The sequence below is a fragment of the Cololabis saira genome, chromosome 7, assembly GCF_033807715.1.
Source record: "Cololabis saira isolate AMF1-May2022 chromosome 7, fColSai1.1, whole genome shotgun sequence".
Taxonomy (NCBI): domain Eukaryota; kingdom Metazoa; phylum Chordata; class Actinopteri; order Beloniformes; family Belonidae; genus Cololabis; species Cololabis saira.
Window position 1 is genome coordinate 6458892 of NC_084593.1, and position 20515 is coordinate 6479406.

Consider the following 20515-nt stretch of genomic DNA (forward strand, 5'->3'; position numbering starts at 1 on the left):
GTAGACTGTATATCTTTTTTGTTTATTCCTGTTCAACTGTGCCTTACCCCCTAATAAAAATATCAAAACAAAAAAAAACAAAAAAAAAAAAGAAAAAAAAAAAAAAAAAAAGAAATTGCATAATGTGAAGATTTGTAATCATTGTACATTTTGCAAATGTTAAATGAAAAAAAACAAACTTTTATGGGTAATTCTTAGGTGAAACTTACATTTACTTGAAGATTAAATTGTTACTCTTAAATAACTGTTGATATTCATTTTCCTCTGTCTTTTTTACTTTTAACTGTATTTATTAGTGATAGTGTAAAAATAACTTGTCACAATTTAATTCATTTCCCTGCAGGAATAAAATAAGTATTTTTGTTCCTTTTTAAATAAACAATTATTCCACAATGGAAACATCAGTAAAACACTGAATTTAATTCACAGCATAAGTCTGTTTTTGTCAATGTGCAGTTGTGTACATGTATGTTCAAAAAGAAAAGTACAAATATCAATCAAGTCGGAGATTTGATGTATTAGAGCATTATTTTAAAAAACAAAAACCCACTTTTGAATGAAACGGTAATATTTCAGTCATGTCTGTGTTTTGGTATACGGACAATGTAAAAATATAAAGAGGGAAAAGGAAATAAACTCAAAAGCAATCAGGACTTTGCTTAGTTGCCTAAAAATATTTGACAAACACACGAGGCGTGCTGCTGTTCGGAGTTTTATTAAGACAACAGAAAGTGAGACATGTTTGGCCAAAACTGTTCATCTAAAACATGCATATGACTGAATGAAAACACCGGTTAAATATAAATATCCTACTCAGCTGCAGCTGACTGAGAATAAGCGCGTATAGTATGAAAATAGTGGTACAGGCAGGCAGTTTGGCCCTCTTAAAGGACAATTCCCCTAAAATCAGAGCTTCAAGTTACCTTCAAAAACCTGGTTTAACCAGTCACACTGGAGAGATGGACAACTGTGCTTAAAATTTAAAAAAAAGAAGCAATTCATATAGGCAAATCTAGAGAAACAAGAGGACAGTTGAATGGAAATGTAAGGTCCATTATTTTGTCTACAGTGACATGAGAATTATATCATTTCACTGAACAAATAACTATTTTTGAGACACTTCTTCCTGTATGTTTTCTTAAACTAAACTATAAAATACAGAACTGTCATACATTGATAGAAAAACACACGTTACACCATTCATTGCAAAAATACTGTTAAGTTATATTTGTAGCGTTTGTTCCTTTTACTGTGATCTTAAAAAGGTCACAATTCAAAGCATAAACATTTGTTTTGTAGACAACATAAAGCCTGCTTCGGTGAACTGTCCTCTGAATTCTGTCCTGTACTTTAATTTTTTTTTGGTAGAGACAAATTAAAGATGCAGAGAGAAGGCTGGAGTTTGGGTTTAACATGTCTGTAAAAATGACCCGAACAGAAAAAAAAAAAAAGAAAAAAAAAAACTTGCAACATAAATCTCCCGCCGCCCCGGCCACTCGCGGGCCGACGGCTCTTCCCACGGCCACTACCAGCCTCCTTTGCCGCCCTTCTTCTTCTTCTGTGGTCCTTTCTTGCGGCTGGCCCCCGGGGCTGCAGGTTTCTGTTGTCGTGGAGGGACTACGGTGGCGGCGGCGGGGGCCGTGGACGAGCCGGACGCAGAGCCGGGTCTCGGGGAGGTGGGGGGGCTGCTGGCCGTCTTACTGGCGTCCCTGAGGACGGAGAGCAGAAGTTGTCGGTTAAATGTTGGTCTGAAAGACAGTCATCTCTAACAAGTGGAATTTGGGTTTTAAGTAGGGATGGGCGGTATGGACTAAAAAAATTATCACGATAATTTCTGGCATTTATCCCGATAACGGTAAAAAAATACCAATTCAACTCTCTTTCTTTCTTTCTTTCTTTCTTTCTTTCTTTCTTTCTTTCAGGCTCATATCTTTCTTTCAGGCTCATTTCTTTCTATCTTTCTTTCAGGCTCATTTCTTTCTATCTTTCTTTCAGGCTCATTTCTTTCTATCTTTCTTTCAGGCTCATTTCTTTCTATCTTTCTTTCAGGCTCATTTCTTTCTATCTGTCTTTCAGGCTCATTTCTTTCTATCTGTCTCTTTCTTTCAAGCTCATTTCTTTCTAACTTTCTTTCTTTCTTTCAAACTTTCTTTCTTTCGAACTTTCGAACTTTCTTTCTTTCGAACTTTCTTTCTTTCGTCATCAACGGGAATTTATCGTTTTTACAGCGAGATGACAAATTCTTACCGTGGGGATTTTTTTTTACGTTTTATCGTGAACGGTAAAATATCGCCCATTCCTAGTTTTAAGTTTTGTGAGGATTTTTTTTGGTAACAAAAAGACTTTTAATCCTCAACTAGGACCCTTATTATTTCTTAATTACATAAATTATTTTTTATCAGTTTGTACATTTTATTTTCCAATTTTGTTTGCTGATGATACCAATATGATTTTATCAAATACTGATTTACATACTCTAATTAATAATACAAATGAAAAAATTATGAGAATCTCAAAATGGTTCCAACTCAACGAGCTTGCATTAAATATCTTGAAATTTTCAAAGCCTCACATACTCGTTTTTTTAGGTATTTTGGTTGATGAGAAATTGAATTGGAAAAAACATATACATTTCATTCATAATAAAACTGTGAAGTCATTGGGCATCATCAGCAAACTGCGAAATCTCGTTAATATTTATTGCTTATTAACTCTATTATTCTATGATTTATCCTTATTTGATTTATGGTAATATTGTTTGGGCAAATACAAACCCTTCCAGTCTTCATCAACTTTATTTAATGCAAAAACAATTTGTAAGACTGGCAACTTTTTATAACTCTCCGGAACCGTCTACTCCTTTGTTCAGAAAACTCCAAATTCTTTCAGTATATGACATCAATATTCATCAGATGTGTGTGTTTTTATACAAACATATGTTTTTGCCTTTTTCTTTACCACTATCGTTTAGTAATTTTTTCAAATATAATTCTCAAATACATTCATATAATACTAGACAGGTCAATCATCTTCATCTTCCTTTTTATAAAACTAAACACGGCCAGTTTTCCCTCAGATATCATGGTGTTACAGATATGGAACTCCAAATCTCACATTATCAAAAACTGTTTCTCTAGAGATTTTTAAAAGACATTTTTTTTTTTTTGTGGTTGATTATTTTTTTGTGTGTTGATGATCTGTAACTACTGTATGTAATCTAACCTTCTTTGTTTTTTGTTTAAAGTTTTCGTCTTGTTGTGTTTTTTTGTTTTTTGTAATTACTGTTTTATTTCCTAAATTGAGGGGAGGTTCCGCTGCATGAGCCTGTTGGCTTTTTGACCTCTCCTGTCACATTTGTTTTACTATTTTGATTCTAAGTAGTGATGCACCGATTGTTCGGTAACGGAAATTGTTCGGCCGAAAATGGCAAAAAAACACTTTCGGTGTTCGGTGGAATAAGTGGGAAAAAAACGAACAATTAATAACGGCGTTGTAAAATAAGGAAATAGACTGGCCGCTCCGTCCCGTAACGTTGCGCACTACATAAATCGTTGGCCAACCAAAAACTAACCCCATAAGAATTTTACCAACATTCACCAGGAGGTGGAACCAAAACAACATAATGCTGGGAAATTAAAAAAAATTTCATTTTTTTATGTTCAATAAATATTTTCTACCTTGTAATTTTGTAAAAGATTTTTTCTTTGAAAAGCATGCCTAAATCAAATGTATTTGATTTATGCAATGGTGAAAAAATTGGCAAAATAAATGAAAAACTGCTGAAGAACCATGTTCGGTATTGTTCGGTATTCGGCCAAGTGTTTATTATTATTTTCGGTTTCGGCCACAAATTTTCATTTCGGTGCATCACTAATTCTAAGTGTTACTTTTATTGTGTGCAAACTAATAAAAAAAAAAAAAAAAAAAAAAAAATGTTTTTGTTCATATCGGTACAACCCAAGTCGAGTTCACTCACAGCTCTGCTGAAGCTCCCACCGTCGCCCCCTGTGTGCCTTTTCCAATCTGCTCCTTCTTCTTGCCCTTTTTCTTGCCTCTGTAGTACGAGCGCTCCCTCATGGGAAGCCACCGCTCGGGGTCGGGAGTTGCTTTGGGGTCACAGTTCTTAGGCAGTTTACCTGAAAACATTTCATGAGTGTTAGTGTCAGTTTGACGCAACGCAACGTTAAGTTGCTCCAACAACAACACTTGATAAAGTGAAGCCCTGGCGAACCTTTCTTTTTCTTCCTCTTCTTTTTGATCTCGACTTGGCTGTAAAGAAGCAGAAGCAAAACAGATGTGAGAGTGAATCTATGAGAGATCTTCCCTCCCGCTCAGGTCGGGACATTTTGGAGAAGTGGACTCTTACCCGGACTCTTTGGGAAGGTTCTCTCCTACGACTTTAGCTGCCTTTTTCCTCACGTATGTGGCGCCGTGAGAGTTCTCGAGCTCGTCCACGTCCACGTTGAAAGACATGGCGTCTGCAGATGGAAGGTGCTTGCTCAGGCTGAAGGAGAGCGCTAAGGACACAAGTCTCTGTAATAATATGAACTGAACCGGGCGACGACAAAACAGAGGTGCAATCATTCCCATTACAGGACAGCTGAAAATGTTCCTCTTTTTCTGTCCGTCAATCCAAATACAATGACTTTAAAGTAACTTTAATGTAAGAAAGACATTTCAGTCTACAGGACTGTCTCAGAAAATTAGAATATTGTGATTTTCTGTAATGCAATTACAAAAACAAAAATGTCATACATTCTGGATTCATTACAAATCAACTGAAATATTGCAAGCCTTTTATTATTTTAATATTGCTGATCATGGCTTACAGCTTAAGAAAACTCAAATATCCCATCTAAAAAAATTAGAATATTCTAGGAATCTTAATCTTAAAATGTAAGCCATAATCAGCAATATTAAAATAATAAAAGGCTTGCAATATTTTAGTTGATTTGTAACTAATCCAGAATGTATGACATTTTTTTTTTTTTTTTTTTTTTTTTTTTTTTTTTAAATTGCATTACAGAAAATAAAGAACTTTATCACAATATTCTAATTTTCTGAGACAGTCCTGTAATATCTTCAATTTAAACCCATCAGCTGGTTAAAAGGATACGATTTGGCTTTATTAGTGTCCACCAGAGAATAGGCAGAGATGAGTTGTGCCAGCGTGTGGACGTCGTTGGTGTTTTGTCTGTCGGGAAAAATGCAAGTATGAGTTTTATTGGTGTAAAAGACAAAATGATAACCATTTTTGTAAAACTGAAGATCGTCCGAGAAAGAACAAAGGATAAAAAATCTAAAATGTCCGAGCTGTTTAAGACATTTGATATGGAGGAGGTTTTTCTTTCCGGCAGGACTCAGAATGGAGAGCAGCAGCAGCAGCTCCGTTTTTCCTCAGAAACCATTAAGACGCGTCAGACACGCCGGTTCTGCAGAAACACGGCGGTTCTGCAGAAACACCACTCACTTCCACAGCTGCTCCAGATCACTGATGGCTTCTTTTTTCCGTCCGTGCTTCAGTTTGAAGTTGGCAGCCTCTCGCACGAGAGCCAAGTGTTCAGCAGATCCGGGCTGTGCAGGAGAAACACAATTAGATATCTTAACAAATGTTTACACCCTTATTATGACACCTGCACTACAAATGAACAAAAAGGTTTATGGGTCAATGACGAATAAGGATTTTCAACAGGTCAATTTTAAAATAATAAAAAAAAGAATATCTATTGCAGTAGTTCAAACATAATGAATGTTGTGTACACATAAATTCATATAAATATTCTAAATTTAGTTTTTTGTCAAGATGAATTGGCACTAGCCTTAAAAAAGGTCATGTGGTGCAATTATGATTCATATTAAAATAAATTAATTTCCTTAACATCTTGACATCTTTTTTTTTTTTTTTTTACAAGTTTTCAGTATTATACAAAAATGGTTGTTTTTTTAATGGTAGCGCCACATGATATTTCATTAAATGGACATCAGTCAAACTTTGTTTGTATATTATGATGGAAATATAAATACAAATGTCTTGCAATCTTACACACTACAAGACATTTCTGAAATCATGCCAGATAGGGCAGAAGATTGATTTAAAAACATTTAGAGTGATTTCAAAAAAAGTTTTCAAAGCAAGAGTCATGGTCGGACGGTCGCACCACATGACATTTTGATGCTTAAAACAACAACAAAATCCCAAATAACTAGTATTTTTTGTAAAATTCAAGTGAGTCCATATGTGGGACAGGTAGTTCATATACAGGACTGTCTCAGAAAATTTGAATATTGTGATAAAGTTCTTTATTTTCTGTAATGCAATTGAAAAAAAATGTCATACATTCTGGATTCATTACAAATCAACTGAAATATTGCAAGCCTTTTATTATTTTAATATTGCTGATTATGGCATACAGTTTAAGATTCCCAGAATATTCAAATTTTTTGAGATAGGATATTTGAGTTTTCTTAAGCTGTAAGCCATGATCAGCAATATTAAAATAATAAAAGGCTTGCAATATTTCAGTTGATTTGTAATGAATCCAGAATGTATGACATTTTTGCATTACAGAAAATAAAGGACTTTATCACAATATTCTAATTTTCTGAGACAGTCCTGTATATGATATTTTTTTTATCCATTTAAACCTTTTTTGAATTGAAAAAAAAAATAGTTTTTCAGAAAATATAGGCGTCACGTCATTGACCCATATACTGAAGCGTTTGAGTTTCTTCATATTATATAACAAAGGAAACAATCTAACTACTGACTGTGACCTGTGATCTACACATCAGCTGCATATTTCTGTTGTGTGGAAACAAACCTGTTCCGACTGATAATGCTCAATAGCTTGTTTGAAAATGTCGATAGCGCTGTCGATGTCTTCCTCGTGGGAATACATGGTTACCAGAGCAGAAACCTGCAGGACAACGACACAGTTTAGACGGATGCTTGAGGATAATGGTTTTCCAATCTGAATGTAATCAAAGTTATGTTTAATGTTCTCACCATCCCTGCTTTGTGCTTGAATTCTTCAATGGACCTCAGGATATCGCACGCTTTTGTGACGTGACCTGAAGACCAAAAACAGCACATTTTATGTCAAGAAAAAGCCCAAAGTATCACAACTGAAACTAAGTTTAGAGGACTGACGCGTCAACTAAGAAAATACAATGTTTCACTGGATAACCACCTCAAAAATATTCATTCTGTGCATCAATAAAACAAACACTTGTCAACACCATCATATCCTGATAAAGAGGACTGACGGACATCTGGGTGACAACGGGTCGGTACCTTGAACCAAGTACAGCTGTGCCATCGTCAGTTTGATGCCAGACGCGCTCTCTGCGTTTTGATCGGAGAATTTCTGAAAAATAAAATCAAAACATACCAACATTGATCCTGTAATCATTAACAGAGCAAACAGTATCGACCATTTCACCAAGAAGAGCCCTGTTACAACTATTTAATAGGTTTAAAAGCATCTTTTCATTTTCTGATCACATTTTCAGCAGCGCCTGACGTAACCAGGTAGGATATCAGAGCTCAACATTTTATTTGTATACGTCTTAAAAAATTCACTTGGATAGTAATTTAGACGCAGAAAAATAATGGTGTGTTTAACGGTGTGTTTGCGAACGTTTCTTTCGTGCCCATGGGCCAACTTCAATTCTTTTGTTCATTGCAGAGTTGCTTTTTCAACAAATCTGGGTCACTGAAGTTACAGACATTCAAACTTTCATTTCCCAGCCAATCAAACGCTGAGATGCTTCACTGGGTCTAATAATGCAGATGTTGTGGACTGCAAACAAAAGATGAAGTTCTTTGCAAACTACACGTCTGTGAACACGTTTGAATGAGTCAGTGACAAAGCGAGAGCCCTACTTTCAATACAAGCTTGATATTTAAATTTTGTGCACACAGATGTGTGTACAGTAAGTGTTAGTGTCCTGTTTACCTGCAGCAGCTCGATGGCCTTGCTGTGCTGCTTCTCTCTGCACAGTTGAGCCGCCTGAATGAGGACCGGCAGCGGGTGACCTGGATTCTGGGACTGAAGACCGGACGACAGTTTCCTGCACTGGTCGGCCTGTGAACACGCAGAAATCAGAGCTCAGCTTTGGCACCACTGATGATGAACAACAGAACTGTGGAGTATCGGGAATGATCCAACGTTTGTCCTTCATACTGATCCATACCTGGTTAGTGTACATGGCCAGCAGAGCTTTGTTGAAGTCGATGGCCTGCAGCTGCTTCCTTGCCAGTTTGTATTCAACACCTTCGGCGTTTGTCAGTTTCACCTTTTTCTTTGAGTCGAACACGTTTTGGTCCTGAGGAAACACACAGGTGATTTACAATGTCATCCTGACAGAGATTCAATGAGATTAGTGTTGTCCCGATCGATCGGGACCGATCACGGTATTTTCAAAACATCGGTATCGGCCAAAAAAGTATCGGACATTCCTAGTTATTAATGTTTTTGATATATATTAAATCGTTTTATATATCGTTGTATTTAATGTCGGCGGCCGGAAGTGACGAAGTAAGCGAAACTAACATGGTTTACATGTTTAAATTGTGAAATGTTATATCTGTTCATGTTGCATTAAGCTGCTGCTATTCATTTCATGCCATTCAGAATGTTGCACTAAGGTTAAGCCAAAAAGTATTTTAATTTTCTTGTGTTTGTGAGTTTGACTGGATGTCATTCAACTACCGTATATTCGCGACCATAAGGCGCACATTTTTTATTTTTTTTTGTTTTTTAAATGTGCCGGGCGCCTTATGAAACAGTGCGCCGTGTCTATTACCTGAATTACGGTAATGTAAGGCCGGCCACCATGAGAACGGTAAAAAGAGAAGGGGGCGGGTGAAGCCCCCGTGAGCTGCGGACGTGAATGAGACTCCACTGAGCTGATTAATGCGAAACAGATGATGAAGACTTTTAAGGATTTGCTTGATGTGCAAAGTGAAATAAAATACAATCAAACTAAGTTTTGCTCCGCTCTATTTAAATAAGCACACTTGTTCTGCAGCGCGCGTGTGTTTTGCCTGTCGGGAACCGATGCACCTGCCGTGGGATTGCGGGGTCCGATCGCCACATCCCTGGGGCAGATCCGGCTGAAATGCCGGTGCTCTTTCCCCGGGAGCCCCTAATACAAGTCCATGTGGGCTCCTGCGGTCCCGGCCGGTCGGAACCGGTCACGTTCCCCGGTTAAAGCCGCGGTGATGGGCGCTGCTGCAGCCCGACTTCCTGGTTCCCCAAGCGGGGTCGATCGACCTGGTTCCCGCCCGCTTTGCGAGCAGAGATTTCTGGGGTCTGTCTCAGGTCAGATCAGCTTCACCCTCCGAGATTTGCAGCCAAATCTGTCGGTTACAAACCCGGTACCGGATCTCCGACATGCGGTGTGTGTATTTCGCGGCGCGACACACACACATTTCTTATTTATGTGGTGCTTGCCTGCCACGCTGATGGACAGAAACTGTATGGTGATTTTTAAAAGAAAAACTTTGCATAAGACGTTTCCAGCCCGAGTCATTATAAGGACGAATGAAAAGGGGGGGCTGGATGAAGGGATGATGATCAGGTGTCTGAGACAGGTCTGGAAATTCGGACTGGCGCAGCTGAATGCGGGACCCGGGACGCGGGACCACCGCGGTCGGGATCCGCAGCACAACGGGGTATGAAAAGTGTATTTACTCTTGTGCTTGCCTGCCACGCTGATGGACAGAAACTGCCGGCTATGGTGATTTTTAAAAGAAAAGCGTTGCCTAAACAGACTTTTCCAGCCAGAGTGAAATGAAAAGGGCTGGTGGCTGAGACAGGTTTATGTGCAGCGCCCCGGTGGTTTTTTTTAATTCTTGAATGCAGAAACAGAATATGAACCTTTGAAGGGTTTGATTGATGTGAAAAGTGAAATAAAATATCAAACTAAGTTTTGCTTCTGCTCTATTTTTAGAGCGTGTGTGTTTTGCAACGTGTGTGTGTGCAGCTCCGTCTCCGTAGACGGCGCCTTTTGGGTCGGTGTGCCGTATGTGTGTTTTAAAACCAAAAATGACACACAAAACTGAGGGTGCGCCTTTCCACACAGTGCGCCATATGGTCGTGAAAATACGGTACCTCTTTTGAAGTTTAATGTATTTATTTTTGTTATTGCACTATTCTGCACTTTTTGTTTTAGTTTACAATTTCATGTTTTTACATTTTGTGGCACCAGACCTGATAAGCTTTGTTGAAGTAAATGTCCATGTTGTTCTCCAATGGACAATAAAAGAAACTTGGGATAATTTAGTTTTAGTCCTCTTTTCTTCTTCTTCTTTTTTTTTTTATTCATTGCCAAAATGTATGTGATTGGGAAAAAGTATCGGAAATGTATCGGGAGCCAAAAAAAACTGATCGGATCAGGAAAAATCGGGATCGGCAGATACCCAAACTCAAGTGATCGGGAGCTAAAAAATCCTGATCGGGAAAAACCTAAATGAGATATATGCTTTATATAAGTGCCAGACTCGTCTTTATTCTTAATTTACAATTAAATGAGATATATGCTTTTTTTTTTTTACAGAAGCTGACATCATTTTCTGCAACTTATCAACCAGCCACAAAAAACACACTCTCTCTAGAAATAGGCAGGTCCAAACGACTGCTAGGCTCGTTTTTTTCATAGCTTTTGAGTTGACACTTAAACAAATCATTAAATTCTCAACACATACTTTTTTTTTTTTTTTTATAAATACTGCCTCATTTAGGGGAAAATGATCACTGTGTTGTCGACCCCATTTCTACCCACCTTGTTTATTGTGATGATGTTGTTGGCCGTCACCGCCAGCAGACCAACATCAGACGGCCTGAAATCACACCAGACCAAGCGCGTTATTGCACGTCAAATGTAGGAATGACTTACACTCAAATAGTTGTTACACGTATTTTCTTTACAAATGCTAGAAAAGAAAAAGAATAAACTGGAGATAATGTAATTCAAGGCTGTACAATGACTCACTTGAGCTTAATGACCTGGTTGTAGAGCTGCAGAGCGTCGTCTGTCCGACCCTGCAGCTGAAAGATGTACGCCATCTGAGAGTGGATGACGGCCAGCTCAGACTCAATGTCCTCTTCAGTCACATCCTGAAACAGAAACCAGCAATGACAACCGTTATCTGGGGGGAAAAAAAATACTGCTGATTTTATGAACACAAATGTTTGTAGTGAACAACAGTAAAAGAAGAATAACCTTCGTATTAAATAGGCCTGTGTTGAAAAAAAAATCGATTTTCCGATTCTAAATCGATTCTCATATTAATTCCTAAAAATCGATTCATATGTCTAAAGATCGATTTTTTTTTCTCATCATTTTCGCCAGGTGAACTTTAATCCCAGTAGTCGGACACACAGTTTGTCATGACACTTCTGAAAAATGCTGATTTGTTTACTGCATGAACTGTTGCAATTTCTTTCTTTTTTGCACTTTAAATGGATATTGAAAGGCCCGTTTGAGTTATTTATTTCTTAGTTATTTCACAATAGTTACTGTGAAATTATTATTTCACTAGTTATTTTACAGTCATATAATTCAGGCAACAGCTCAAAAAACATTTTAAATAACACTAAGCCAAATCAATATCGAATCGGATCGAATCAAATCATGATAATCGATTCTGAATATTAAGAATCGGAATCAAATCGATTCTTGACATTTGAATCAATACCCAGCCTTAGTATTAAATATTGGTGTCAAAGCGATGACGTGTAAGAAAAGCCACAAACAACCCAGTTACAGCTGAACTGTAACTGATGTGTAGGACTGATAAGAACTATGAGCAACATATAATCTCAGCAAGTTTAGCAGGTGTCCTAATTACTGAAAGCAGTTCACACACTTTCGTCACCCAGAGGTGCAATAATGGATGCATGTCTTCAGTCAATATAATACTTTTGTCCCTTTCAAATACTTGATTGTACTTTGCCCCATTTTTTCTTATTAAAGATAAAAGACATCCTGCAATATTTCAGGAAAGATTTCAATGCTCTGTTTCGATATCCACATTTAAGAAAATGTCTGCACCTTTTACAAGAGTTTATTTAACAGTTAAGTGTTAATAATTTGCAAGATAATGAGTGATGTGAGTGTATTTTATCAACGTGACTTATTTACAGATAAAGAAGAAAACAATAACTTACAGAATCATCTGCCAGTGAGACTCTGCAAAGCTCTGAGAAACAAAACAACCATTCAATGTCAATGAATAATCAAATTAAAACAAACTAGCGAGGTAGCTGACAGGGGAGACTGACCTTCAGCTTGCTGTAGTTTATTGAAGGCCTCAGTCAGCTTCCCTTGGCCAATAAAAGCGCAGGCAGCATTATAACAGAGCTCATATGTCAACTCAGCAACACCCAGATCTTCCTGTGGTGTGAAGAGGGAAAAAAGGCCAATTTCAGTTAAGAGTAAAGATGTTGTCAACATTTTTGTATTTAATACAGCATGAGTTTAACGCCTGATGAGCAGCATGTGAACAGTGAACATGAGGTTACCATCGGGGCCTTTTCCCACTGACTCATGGCAGCCACCACAGCAGCCAGGTTGGTCTTCCTCTCCTCTTCATACTCGTCCTGAGAGTTCCTGATCAGGTCTGTGTAGACAGACTTGCACTCCTCGTAGCGCTCCAGTCGGTACAACTGAACAACGAGAAGAGTTTCAATTATTCCAGTGACAATACTTCACACTACACACAGCCAGTTTTCTTTTGCTTATAGAGGCTGCTTAATCTCGAATTCCCATCAGTTCATTGTTGAATCATCCTCTTCTATCAAAATGTTTAAGTTAAGACTTAAAAATATTCTGTTAAATCAAGACTCTTAAACTTTTCTTTTACAGTATGTTAGATGTGGATTATTACCCTACATACTCATGTTTTTGTTTTTTGCGTTCCCTGCTCATGTTGTTCGCTTTCTTATTGTCTGTTGTTATAGCTTCTTGTTTATTTTGTGAATACCAGTATTATTGTTGTTGTTGATTTATTTGTCAATTCTTTTATTTCCTTGGGGAGGTGCATTTTATAAGCCCGTAAAGGGTTTTTTAACCTCTCCCGCACATATTACTTTTGTCTGTTAGTTGTTGTTTTTCTCTTTTATGGTGCAAATAAAAAAGTAAAAAAAGTAAAGTACTTTCAAAAATCAGTAATCAATTAACGCAGCGAAGATCTTGCTAATGCAGCATTTTACATGGATCAGCATTGATGCCGATCACAGTGGATTTATCTTGATGCTTTAAGAGAAAATCTCAGGGTCCCGTGTTTGTCTAAAAGTCATTCCAGAGCTTTTAATGATTAATAGTTATCTGATCTTTTTCATAACAGCACATTAATTTCATTACATTATGATTTAAAAGGCTGTATAAACATATTTCAGTTTAAAAAGAAATTTAAAGAGAAAAAAATATCAATGTATGGATGAAATAGTTAAAATTTATAATATATGCGTATGGAGACAGACAATCTATCTTTGATTTTTTTGTTTTCCTTTCTTTGTGATATTAAGTAATTGTGCAGACCATCTGTTATTATTGTTCAATTTTGTTTTGAGGGGCAGGTATAACAAGATTTTCTTCTTCCTGCTCCTTTCTGGTTTTTGATTGTGTTGTCATTTTACTTGTTTGTTTTTTTTGTTTGCATATTTCCATGATCGGAATAAATAAAAATGAAATGAAATTTAGCCTTGTAAAAATCAGGTACGGTTAATTACAAACTTGATCGCAGCATTCACACATTCCTCAGTGCCTCTCACCATGACAACCATACAATCTCATATTGATAATACTCGATAGATACAAGCTTGTGGTATTATAGCATCCTTCTGTGCAGATAGAAATTATGACAAGTTTAAACCTGGCAGCACTGATTTTATTTCATGCGCCGAGGTTTTTTTTTCCGTCGGAAAACTGTCTATGATTTCAAGAATGCGTCAAAAATCAGCAGATTACGACAAGAAACTGAATGATAAGAAGAACCCCAAATGCACAATCAGTGAATATATATTTCCATCTAGTTTCATCAAACAGCCTCACCACTTGACCATAGAGTTCCTTCAGCTTGTCTGTTTGAAGAGAAGCACTTTCAATCGTCTTCAAGGAGCTCTCCACTCTGTTCAGCCGGTACTCGCAGTACGCCTTCTCAAACACAACCTCGCTGAGGGGAAAGAAAGGCAGAAATACATCAGAAAGAGCCTGCTGCTGCTTCTTGTTGAAAATAACACTGGCTGCCTTGTTGCTTCAGTCTAATCTACAGGTTGGCTTCATTTAAAGGCTCGGCAGCCGCTTGTGTTGGGACAGTATCAGTTTGGAGTTGCCTCAACTTGAGAATTAGTCATTACATCATCATAAAGACCTCTTTCAATATTTGACGTTTTTTTTGCAATGATCGCAACACAAAGAAGGTTCGTCCTGGTTTTTTGGCTTGTTTTTTTTCTGTTGTTGCACGTTTATCTTAAGTGAACTACACCATTATCTGGTTAAAAACTAAAAAAATGCATGCATTTTAATGATCCAACCCCTTCCAGGCTGGTAAATGAAACTATCCCTTGATACTCAGCTACCACAATCTGCAGTAAGAATTGCTGTTGCAAACAGCAGTTTGCTCTTGAGTGCTCTTTTCCAAAACTGATGAGCAGGTTTGAGTGTCAGAAACAGTTCGTAGGTGCCACTTGACAGGTTTCTCTCTAACCTATTTTGAGTTATCCAACACCTGGAAACTGGCTCCTCAATTGAGAAGTGAGAAGCAACCCCAAAAAATCCTGCAGTCATCTGGAGATTCAATTAGCTACAACTGTGGCTTGAGAGGGTTTTCCTGCACAGATGTTTCTGCTGTTTGGCCCTCTCATCACAAGTTGTTTAAACAGCACCAAATAAAAACAAACAATGTTTGAACAAAGTTTTCTTATCAAGCATTGTTATATGGAGATCCATTTAATTAGTATTAGCATCCATTGAATTAAAACTATTCTTGTCATTATGCTCTGAAAGACAACTTTGAGAGAAGCTGGAGAGTTTAAAACACACAGAACTCAATTGACATTGGCCCGGTTTCCCAGATCAGTTAAGTAGTTCTTAACAGCGAAAGACTTCTTTCAAACCATCTTAAGGAGCCTGTGAAAGAAGTCTTTCGCTGTTAAGAACTACTTAACTGATCTGGGAAACCGGGCCATTGTAAGGTGACTATCAACTTTTAATTATTCACTGAGAGGGAGAGTGCAGGGATCTGTCTGACACAGAGTCCAAGGAAACAATGAAGACATTGCGGCAGTTCAAGGGTGTTTATTGATGCTTGCAAACCAGACATTTTGTTTATCCTGCGCCTCTTCAGGTATTACATCCATCAATGACTTGTGCAGAGAAATTGCCTGCTTGTGCAATTGCATCAAAATGTCCAACTGAACTTGCACCTGTGAAGCGTCATCACTCTCCATGAGCTGCTTTAAAACAATGATGACACTTTTAATTTTGAATCCTTTTTTTCCCTCTAAAGTCACCTTTATTTTTAATTGATGGTCTACTAATTATACGTAGATTTGTTTATTTTACTCCCTGGCTTTACTTTAAAATGCATTGTTACTGTGTGTATGTGGTGCGGTGTGAAACGCGTTTACCTGCTGAGGACTTTGGAGTGGGTGTTCATGACATTCAGCGCCTCTTTGAAGCTCCCATTCTGAACAAGGCAAACAATTTTACATTGAAGCGCCGTCACATCATCCCTGTTTTCATGCAAAACTGGAAGATAAAAAAAAAAAAAACATGTTGTAAAACAGTTATTAATACTGAATGAAATCAATGTTAAGCTGGTTTAACTGAAAATTTAGTCATTGATGTTCCTACATTTCATAGTGCTATAAAAAAGGCTACAGTTTAGGAGAAAATAGTGGAAAAACTGTTGAGACAGTTTGACCTTTGACCAATGGACCTTTATATTTTTTAGACAGGCCCAAAACTAGGTCTAAATGAAAGCTAGGAGTGTACACGTTAAAATGCCAACATAACATAGGAGTAAAGGTCTGAAAATGAGCACAAAACAAGATATGCCCCTAGTATTTAGAGACCTATTCATTGCAGGATAACTTCATGTGCTGATAACTGTCATAAAGCTACCACTTAGAATGGGTTATCATACCAAAATATCCTCTATACACATGTATCTTTTCAAAAAATGTTACTAGGTTTTGCCACCTTGAGTGCTACCAAATTCATGGACTATATAGTCAACTAAAGTTAATAATACATTTTATTTATAACGCACTTTATATATACACAACCGTTTTAAAAGTACAGACGAACAGTATGTAGAAAAAAAAAGGAAATAAAAAAGAAATACAATATAACAGAAAATGTGCGGGAGGAATCAAAAAAACCCATAAGGGCTTGTCGAGTAGTTCCTCCTATAATGAAACAAACAATATCTACAGAAACATAGGACAACTAAGGAAAATAAGCTAAATGTCTAGAAAACAAAAACCCCTCCCTAATGAGAGAGTGCAGAGAAGAACTGGAAATTAGTGGTTAAGCTTTGCCAACTTGGGCTAGTAAAAATGTTGTGATTTGTTTTTTGAAAGTATTTGTACTCGAGCGTTCTCTAATATGGTGGTAAAATGTTCCAATAAAGAGGAATCTCTGAATCTAATTGAGAATTGGGAAAAAGTAGACCTGAAAAAGGTGGGATGGAGATTGTTTGCAGACCTGGTATTAAAGTGATGAATTTGGGAATTGAATTGAAATAAAGAATGAAAACAGGTTGGAAGCAGCTTGTGAATGGATCGATAGACACAAAGACAAATCTGAAAAACATTTACAGCAAAAATAGGGAGAATACTTAGGGATTGGAACAATGGTGGATCTGGTAAGTCAATTGGAAAATGTAATAATTTTGATAAAACGTTTTCGTCGTTCACGTCAAAGTGCTACAGAGCAGAAAAATAAAACATGAACTTTTTTTTAAATATATTTAAAAACAGAGCATATAAACAAGGTATATTTTTATATTATATAATATATTTTATGTTATACAGGACTGTCTCAGAAAATTAGAATATTGTGATTTTCTGTAATGCAATTATAGAAACAAAAATGTCATACATTCTGGATTCAGAATGTATGACAAAAGAGTAAAGTGATCCGTTACAAATCTTAATTGAAAAAAAATATATTTCTGAAAAATGTCTCTTAATATTAGAGCAAACATTTTTGACATTTTTCCTTTAACAAACTTGTCGGAGTAGTAGTATGATTAAATGTTGAATAATTATATAATAATACGTTTTTAAGTTTTTATCCTGCTAAATAACTTGATACTACAACTTGATACTAACTTGATAAAACGTTTTTACAGGATAAAGATACAGTTATTTAATAATCTCAAAGTGCTACAGAGCAGAAAAATAAAACATGAACATTTTTTTTTATATATTTAAAAACAGAGCATATAAAAAGGTATATTTGTGTATTATATAATCTATATTTTTATATTTTATGTTCTAAGTCAGATCTGTCACTAGGGACACGTCAGTGATCACTAAACCGCAAAAACAAGCGGAATTTCAGCGCTAAAACACTTAGAATATATATAGAATTGTGTGAAATATTCCCAATTAAAACGTCAATGAGAATTAGATTTGACATATTTGTCTCGTTGATGTTTTTATTCTCAACATCTGCCTGGTGATGAGTGGTTAGCTTAGCAACATGCTACCAGGACTCAGACCACCGAGTTTATCTCCCAAACACTTTTCTGCCAGAAATGAACACTCACTCTTGGCGAGCGCTTTCAGAGCTCGCGTATAGTCCCCGTTTTGGCCGCAACGGTTCACTTCTGTCCACAGCGAAGCGACAGACGATCCTCCGCTCGCCATGTTGGCTGAGACCGCAGCCGGAAGTGGAGGGTTTCACTTCCGGGACCACTTCTTCTTCTTCACTTCTTTGGAGTTTGACGGCAGCTTGGTGCCATCTTCTGGATCTTTCAAAGACGACTCTGATGATTTAAAAATGAATTATAAAACAGACGAATTAATTATTTTTAATACAAAATTAATATGAAGACTCTATAAGTAAGGAGGATTTTTTGTGCCAAAATTAAATAAATAAATACATCATTAATTAATTAAATTGGGAATGAAATATATAATTAATTAATTAAATGTGTCATTATTAATTAAAATTAGAATGAAATATGTCATTAATTAATTAAAATACAATTTTTAAGTAAAAATATATATTTATTGTTTCAGCATTTAATTAATTAATGACACATTTAATTAATGATTTCGTGCTGCGTGAGAATCATGAAATGTAAAACTGCATTTAATTAATTAATGACACATTTAATTAATGATTTCGTGTTGCTGATATATATATAAGAGTACATATATAAGAGTGTTGATGAAACTTTGACAATTTCTAAAAAAAAAAGAAAAGACTCGCTTTTTATTTTTTCCTCCTTGAAACTTTATTTATTACATAGCTAAAATACAAAAGCAAGGAACCTTATTAATGAGAATCAGAATCAGAAAGAAGTTTATTCCCAAGTAGTTCACACACAAGGAATTTGTTGTGGTGATTTGGTGCAATACAAAATAACAAATAGTGAGATATAAGATATAAAAGAAAATATGTACACAAATTGTTTTAAAGACTGGTTATACGCAGTACTCGAGTTTAAAAAAAAAATCAGGGGGTATGGTGGATTTTATCATATGGGAACAGATAATTTGTGCTGATTACAAATAATATAACATATTACAAATAATAGCAGTGACCAAAACACCTGCAGAAATACTGCAGGAATGACATAGCAGCAGTTAAATGCAGCCTTCTGTAAGCTTTAAATATCCACTGGGCTTACATCAAATACATCAAAACACAACAATAAAAAACAGTTTTCTGAACTTATCAATATGACTCTGTCCTTCACAGGATAAGTAAAATGGATCACTGCAAAAACCCAAAATCTTAACAAGAATATTTGTCTTATTTCTAGTTAAAATGTATCATTTTAGTAAAAGAAAATCTCATTACACTTAAAACAAGACTCATCACTGGAAAAAACAACAATTTTCACCTGTTTCAAGTAGATTTTCACTTGAAATAAGTAGAAAAATCTGCCAGTGGAACAAGATTTTTTTGCTTGTAGATAAACAAAGATAAATCTTGTCTCACTGGCAGATTTTCCTACTTATTTCAAGTGAAAATTTGGGCCATATTATGGGTAGGACATTTGTGTCTTTATTATTCAATCCCAAAAAAGTTGCTTTAAACAAAAAAAACTTCACTTCTATCCAAGAAAACATTTCTAATCAAAGAAAAACAGTGTTCAAATGCATTTTTTGAGTCTCAAATATTTGTTTGCATTCAACCACTTTTTTTTTTATTGAAATTTTTTTTTTATTGAAAATATATTTTTTGATTGAAGCAATCTTTTTTTTGATTGAATAATTACGACACAAATCTACCTCCATAGGACATTGGTGTCTTTATCATTTAATCAAAAAAGAAGTTGCTTCAAAAAGAAAAAAATATTTTCAATAAAAAAAAAAATGTATAAATATCAATAGAAAAAAATATATTCAATGCAAAAAAAAAGTGTTCAAATGCAATTTTTTGGGTCTCAAATATTTTTTTTGCAAGTGATTTTTTTATTGAAAATATTTTTTTCTTTTTGAAGCCACTACTTTTTTGATTAAATGATAAAGACACAAATGTCCTACCTATAATATGGACCAAACACAAAAAAACAGTACTTCAATAAAAAAAGTTGCTTCAAACAAAAAAAAAACATTTTTTTGAGTCTCAATTTTTTTTTAGCATTCAAACACTTTTTTTCTTTGATTACATTTTTTTTTGATTGAAGTGAAATATTTTTTAATTGAAGCAATCTTTTTTGATTGAAGCAATCTTTTTTTGATTCAATAATTAAGACACAAATCTACCTCCATAGGACATTGGTGTCTTTATCATTTAATCAAAAAAGAAGTTGCTTCAAAAAGAAAAAAATATTTTCAATAAAAAAAATCACTTAAAATCGAAAAAAACATTTTCAATCCAAAAAAAGTGTTCAAATGCAATTCTTTGGGTCTCAAATATTTTTTTGCATTCAAACACTTTTTTCTTTGATTGAAAAAGTTTTTTTTTCATTGAAGTGATTTTTTTATTGAAAATATTTTTTTCCTTTTTGAAGCAACTTCTTTTTTGATTAAATGAAAGACACAAATATCCTACCCATAATATGACCCAAACATAAAAAACACTAATTCAATCAAAAAGTTGCTTCAAACAAAAAAAACTTCACTTCTATCAAAGAAAACATTTTCAATCAAAGAAAAACAGTGTTCAAATGCATTTTTTTGAGTCTCAAATATTTTTTTGCATTCAAACACTTTTTTTCTTTGATTTAAATTTTAAATTTAAATTTTTTGATTGAAGTGAACATTTTTTTTATTGAATAATTAAGACACAAATCTACTGTGTCTTAATTATTCAATAA

The 20515-nt window shown here is 35.5% G+C and overlaps 1 protein-coding gene across 1 annotated transcript; it reads right to left on the reverse strand.

Moving 5' to 3' along the window:
- Nucleotides 1-699: 699 nt before the first annotated feature.
- On the reverse strand, nt 700-17905 carry srp72 (signal recognition particle 72). Its single transcript, XM_061724756.1, has 19 exons — nt 17789-17905; nt 15639-15759; nt 14062-14182; nt 12531-12674; nt 12291-12402; nt 12177-12208; nt 10999-11123; nt 10789-10846; nt 8197-8328; nt 7959-8087; nt 7295-7367; nt 7007-7071; nt 6822-6917; nt 5471-5574; nt 5117-5194; nt 4367-4504; nt 4232-4269; nt 3977-4136; nt 700-1709 (listed from the first exon to the last, which is right to left on the reverse strand). The coding sequence occupies exons 1-19, from the start codon at nt 17886-17888 to the stop codon at nt 1526-1528; spliced, it is 2010 nt and encodes a 669-aa protein (XP_061580740.1). The 5' UTR covers nt 17889-17905; the 3' UTR covers nt 700-1525.
- Nucleotides 17906-20515: the final 2610 nt, after the last annotated feature.